Below are 6,832 nucleotides of genomic sequence, written 5' to 3' on the forward strand. Positions count from 1 at the left end.
TTAACTTATCACCTACTACATAACACACTAAAAACATCAAATGATCTCAACAAATAAAAATGACAACATAATTACATTATCCAAAAAAAATCATGCTCTTAGCAATAATAAAATAATATTCCGCGCGAAGCGCGTACACCCCTCTAGTATTTTAATATATTTATAGATTGTAATCAATACCAAAATAGTGGAGCTAATAATATTTTTGTAGATTTTCTTTTATTTTATTTTAAATTATTACAATATTATTATTTGAAAACTTCCTTGTTACAATTTTCTCATAAGCAATATCTTTGGTGATTTAGTGTTTTAATATTAATACTTAAATATATATGTTGTTACTACAGAACCTTTATGCATTTGTACCCAAACTCCCACTTCCATATCTTCCCAAAACGTAATAAACCGAGATAGAGTGTAAGTGCCTCTTTTTGCTTAACTCAATTGTATGAGAATAACCGATTGCAACAATCCGTTATTATAGACACCGTGAACACTATGAACCTTCCAAAATATTTCTTCCATTCCTTAAACTGTAACCTCAATTCTCTGACCACACTCTTATGACTTATGAGTTCTTGTATTCCTCATTTCCAGAAACTGAAACCACAATTTCTTTTTTCCCCAACACCACCGAAGTAATCAGAACTCATTACAGAGCCAAGTATCCAATAATATCCCAGAGATCCGTTGAATAAAGCTGCAGAGTCTTCCAAGTACGGCTCTCTACTCTGAGATTTAGATGAGATCATTCCCCTGCCGACTTAATCGCAAAAGAGTCATAACAAAATCGAAAATTGCCATCATCCCCTACAGTTAAACCAAAGAACCTTGAATAGACCTCAAATATGGATATCCTCTTTAAAAAAAAAAGCGAGTCTCAAGGCATCTCGAAACCTATGAATAGAAGCTTAAAATCTCTTATAGTGCCAAAAATCTTCAAATGAAATCTCTATTTTGCATTAGCTTCACTCGGGTTTGGACATCCCAATCACTGATCCAAAGTTTTACCACACGCTAAACTTTACGAAACGTCTGTCTCCTTGTAAACGTGAAAGTACCTTTGAGATCACTTTTAATGGAAGTGATTCTCGTATCTTCACCTGGCCTTAATAATGCAACCAGAGGTTCTAGAAAATATTGATGCTCAGCGAAAAGATCTCTCAACATCCATTAACTCCAGAAGACAAAGGACAAACCCCCTGAAACACTAATTGAGCCTCAAACAAAACCTTTGTCGTCAACTGTGAGGAAACCTTAGAGAAATCGCTTTTGTAATCACTTCGTGCAAAACGCCTAACTTTTATCTTCATCTTCTGATAGGACCGTATTATATAAACTACGGAGAACTGAATATTGTAAAGAATAAATTTGGTAAAATTATAACAAAGATTAAGAAAAAGATGATACAACTGCAGAGGCGAGATATTATCTATTTCCTTAACTCAAAATACGTTCCGTAGTGCGATAACGTAATGAGTCCCAAGATACAACTGCAAAAAATCTTCTGATTTGCGTCACTCTATCAGAAGCCTGATGAAACTAGTTTTGTGTGTACTCTCAGACTCAAAAATGAAAAGAAGAGAAAACACAAAATTAAAGAATCAAATATCCAAATGGGAGAAATATTCAAAGTGAAATATTTGTTAAAATTTATATTTAACCAAATATAAAGCTTATAAGCTTTTCATGTCATTCACTTTGGATCTCCATTTCTCATTCAAAACAACTTCGATTTTGACCAACAAATACACTATTTCATAGCGTTCACGGTGACGATTACATTGTGCCCAAATTCCGGTCTTTCCGACAGACGTCTCCGTCGAAAAACCCATCGGAAAAATGGTCCACACCACTTTGTCAAAAACGAGTTCCAACAATCCCCCACATGAATAGAAATGACTCTATACACATGACTCAAGAAGAAAAAAAAAACTTTTGAGAGTATGAGCGAAAAATCCACTGCATGATGAGTTGGTAGCAATTTTTCAGCCTTGAACCAGTCATTGTTAATAGCTATCGGATTTACTCGAACAAGAGGTGGTCATGATGTCTTGAACCGCCCGGACTTTGGTGTAAACCGAGACAATAACTATAACACAGCTTCATTCTCTCACAAAACTAATTTCTCTACTGTGTTCATTTTGGCCGTGAACATTCTTGGTAATCATGAGTGAACTTGGAGAATATAGCATTTCCTTCATTCTCCTAGAAACGGCTCCATTTCACACTCACAAGGTGATTTGCCATTAGTTTTTTTTAGAAGAGTATCATGTACTACTCCATTCATATCTCAAAACAATGGACACAAATCATTAAAAGCTAATGCTTATCCTATATTCCTTACATGTAGCACTGTTTAATCATCATAGGAACTGGGTATAGACCGCGAAGTCTTACAGTGCTTTGGGCAGATTTAGTCTGACTTAGTTGTCTCCTTGAACCTATTTCTTGGGATCTCCAGTCAGTTAGGTAGAGTTACCGCCAAACCTCATCTTAATTCACAGGCTACCAATTCCTTTAGATGATATAACAACTTGATCTCATGACACACCTTTAATAAAAGGATCCTAGGTTGTCATCACAGAGAACATAATCTCTTGAGATTAGTCGTGATCAATTGTCTAGTGATTTTTGTCATCTTTTTTCAAGATACAATTAAACATTATACACAAAACTCAGTGCATGACACTAGTTTTTTTTCTTTTAAGAAAAAAAAATTATATTGTGATAACTATCACTAAGTTCATTTGGTCTATTGCCAACAACTTTATATGGTAAGCAAAGCTTCCCCCACATTTCTTGAGATAGCTCAAAAACATGCATATTTTCATTCAACATCTCTTAAGAGTTTAGAAATTTGATCTACAACTCCTTTAGATTTAAATGAATAAAAAACAATTTCAGAAAAATATTACAATTTTCATTTTAATGTATTTCACTCTCAGAAATCACATTTACAGATAATTATTTTCATAGTTCTCTCAAGTTGATTTGTAAATCCAACTTGTATATATTTTGAATATTTTCAAAACATATTTTTGTTTGCTTTTTTTTTTCTTCCAAATATACATATCATTACATGATATTGTTTATGGCATCAAAACCACCATTTTATATGGTTATTCTCAACCATATTGATTTTAGAAACTACAATACATGTGTCAGTTTCAGTTATATTGGTCTGAAAATTCTCATTGTTTTTTTATTGCCAATCTTTTATAACTTGCGTTAAAGCATCAACGAAATATAAATGTTTTGATCAATATCAACAAATATTTTATTTCTTATGGCAAATAGATTTATATGTGGCAGACCTCTTCCAAACTTGGTTTGGAGGTCGACTCACTAAATCTATTTCCACGTAGACCATGATCTCTTAAAGATCGAGATGTTTTTATAACATTGGTATATTTCAACATGCTTGAAATTTGGATCTCTTTCATGGTCAAACATGAACTTAATAATTAAATTAAGTTACTCCAAAAGAAAAAAAAAACTGAAACAATTAATCAAAGACGTTATTCATTCTTGACAATTTAAGCAAACCATCATCTTAAACCAAGTCAAGGCATTAACGGATTCTTAACAAATAACGTTCACTTTCAACGACTTTTATGAGCTAGTAAAAATACTTTTACAAAGCACATGCATATGAGAATTATTATATGTGTTGAGCAGCTAATCATTGATTTCTCAAAACGAGACAAAACAAAAATAATTTCCGCTTAAAATAATTCCATGAACAAATTCTGATGAGTCGAAACGGTTACTCAAACCAACATAATTAAGGGAAAATCGCTAAAAGATAACAAGAAAAAAGCATAATTATTTCTATAGTATAAATCCAATTTCAAGTTGTCCCTATAGTATAATGTTTTCCATAATATCAAAAGTAATCTTTAATTAATTTATTAAACATAATTAATTGTATTTAAAAAAAATACAATAATGTTGGTTTAATAAAGTTGCCGGAAAAAAAAAATCAGAACAAAAAGTGTAGAAACATTTGATTTCCCTAACCCTAAAAACTTCTTGGTCTCTCCGCCTCTCTCTTCAACGGCGAAGAACATGGCGATTGTGTCTGCTTCGTTGTGTTCCCTCCGGTGAAATCAACGACGGAAACCACCGAAGCTTCTCTATCATCCTCTCCGTCTCTCCGCCTTTTGGTTTCTCCGCCTCTCTCTTCAACGGCGAAGAACATGGCGATTGTGTCTGCTTCGTTGTGTCCCCCCCGGTGAAATCAACGACGGAAACCACCGAAGCTTCTCTATCATCCTCTCTGTCTCTCCGCCTCTCCGCTTCTCGCGCCCTCTCCCCTTCTCTCCGCCTCTCTCCGCGTCTCTCCTCCTCTCGCCGCCTCGTCGCTTCTCTCCACCCCTCTCCGCCTCTCCGCTTCTCGCGACCTCTCCCCTTCTCTCCGTCTCTCTCCGCGTCTCTCCTCCTCTCACCGCCTCGTCGTTTCTCTCCACCTCTCTCCGCCTCTCCGCTTCTCGCGACCTCTCCGCCTCTCCGCTTCTCGCGACCTCTCCGCTTCTCTCCGCGTCGCTTCTCCTCTCGCCGCCTCGTCGATTCTCTCCGCCTCTATCCGCGTATCTCCTCCTCTTGCCGCCGCGTCGCTTCGTTACGGTTCTCTCTGCTTCTCTCTTTCTCTGAAATCGTGTTAAGCTAAGGTATTACGTCCGATCTTTCTTTATTTCATGTTCCTCGATTCGGTTATTGTTTGATGTGTGTATGCGTTTTTGAATTGATTTCGTTTTTTATGGTTTGGTAAATTAATTTCGTTTGTAAACAAAAAGATAGTCTATCTGTTTCTGAGTTTTATATTTGGTTTTGTTCTGGTGTTTGTCTCTGTTTCACTATTAAGTTTGTTACTTTGACTTGGATCAATATTTGTTTGCTTGTCTGAGTTGACTTTTTGATTATGTGAACCGATTTTGTTGAACAATGTTAGTGTTTGTGTTTGTCTTTGTGAGTGTTACGATACTGATTTCGCTGAACAAAGTTTGTGTGTATTTGACTGTTAATTGCCAGTTTGCTGATTTGATTGCGAGATGGAGATTGACTTGTCTTATTTGATTAATCGATCAAATGTGTTTCTAAATTTGATTAGACAATGGTGTTTTGCTTTTCATTATTATCTTGTGTTTGGCTCAGTTTCACTCTTACGCTTGTTTCGGACATTTGCGTGTTTATGATATTGCTGTTATGTCTTTTGGTGTTAACAACCATGTCTTTTATTATCTTTTGTAGATATGGAGCTTGAGCTACCCAAACGATTGTATGCAGAGGGTTCAGAACCTCGGGTTAAGAAGATAAACAACAGTTTCCGCATGGAACTTATCAGAGATCTGAAGAAAGCTATGTGTGCATAGTACGATGATGTGAAGACAGATCCTGTTTTCACACATATCATGGCTATTGCCGAAAATGATCTCAAGTTCTCTAGGAAACTAGTGGATAGCTTCATATGTAGGCAGCTGATTACCTCAAAGCTGCATGAGAAGTGGTTTGTTTTTGCGAGGACGCCTCTCCGGTTTTCGCTTCTGGAGTACCATGTTGTGACAGGCCTCAAGATTACACGGGAAACTAACAGTGACGTAGTGAAATGGAAAAACGACGGGGTTTTTTGGAGTAACCTACTGCACACAGGTGGTAAGATCACCTTACAGTCGATCAGAAAGGTTCATCTACAAGAAGTTCACACTTGGACGCGGCTTGATAAGATGAGGTTGATCTACTTGTGTGTAATAGTGGGTGTGGTGATGGGGAGAGATGAGAAGGTGTCCATCCCTCATATGTACATCAAGTTGGTGATGGATTTTGACAAGGTTCGGAAGTTCCATTGGGGTCTTCACTCGTATGATTTCCTGTTGAGTTCGATTGAGAAGGCAATGAAGAAGTTGGGTAAGAAGGAGAGCTACATTTTCGAGGGTTTCTCCTATGCTCTCCAGATTTGGATTATGGAGGCAATTCCTGATTTTGGAGAAATATTAGGCAGAAGAGTCTCAGACAGCTTCAAAGGTCCAAGGTGTGGCAATTGGAAAGGAGTTGCAAAAGTTTCTTATGAAGACATCATTGAGCTCGAGGACTCCTTAACTAAGAAGGTAACATTCTCTCTGTTTTTTTCTTTTATATGGTTGTTGTATATATTTTGTTTGGATTTTCATGTTTTAACTGTTTGCAGGATAACTTCTTCTCGGTCATATCAGTGACTGGTAGGCGAATAGGGAGAGGGTGTTTACAGAGAGGATGGGGAAGATGGAGATTGATGTTTCACAGCTCAGGGACGCAATCAGTTTGACTGGTGAAGGAAACTATCCTAGCAAGAAAGAAGCTGAAGAAGCTCCACTAAACATCAAAGCCAAGAAAGCTCCACCTAAGAGCAAAGGCGCTCAAGCTCCACCTAAGAGCAAAGGCGCTCAAGCCCCATCTAAGCGCAAAGGCGATCAACCTACTCCAACAAAAAAGGTACTACCTAAGAGAAAGTGTAGAACTTGATGAACTTGGAACTACGATGCTTGAGTTAGGGTGCTGGAGCTAGGCTTTTGGAACTTCATATTGACTGTGTAATATTATGTAATATGGAATGTGAAACTTTGTGTAATAGGTTTCTAAAGTATAATATGTTTGACTGTTTGTGTATGAAACTCTATGAATGTAATGCTTTGTTTGTGTTATGAATAAATGGCTTCTTCTTATATGCATTGTTTTAAATTTTAATGAATAGGATGGGAAAAAGATTTCTACAGAAACTAATGATTTTGATTTCGGATTGAGTACACAAGACTTGCGGGACCTGTCCCAAGCTACATTTGTTGAGGGTTTTGAT

The 6,832-nt window shown here is 36.8% G+C and overlaps 1 protein-coding gene across 1 annotated transcript in view; it reads left to right on the forward strand.

Moving 5' to 3' along the window:
• The first annotated feature begins 5,414 nt into the window (after window positions 1-5,414).
• The window catches only part of LOC106292174, a 2,220-nt gene continuing 802 nt past the window's right edge, over window positions 5,415-6,832 (forward strand). The window contains exons 1-3 of the mRNA XM_013727792.1: window positions 5,415-6,107; window positions 6,188-6,218; window positions 6,314-6,471. Of these exons, the coding sequence (XP_013583246.1) occupies window positions 5,415-6,107; window positions 6,188-6,218; window positions 6,314-6,471 (882 nt within the window). The remainder of the gene's footprint in view (window positions 6,108-6,187; window positions 6,219-6,313; window positions 6,472-6,832) is intronic.

This window comes from Brassica oleracea, chromosome C5 (assembly GCF_000695525.1).
Source record: "Brassica oleracea var. oleracea cultivar TO1000 chromosome C5, BOL, whole genome shotgun sequence".
Lineage (NCBI taxonomy): Eukaryota > Viridiplantae > Streptophyta > Magnoliopsida > Brassicales > Brassicaceae > Brassica > Brassica oleracea.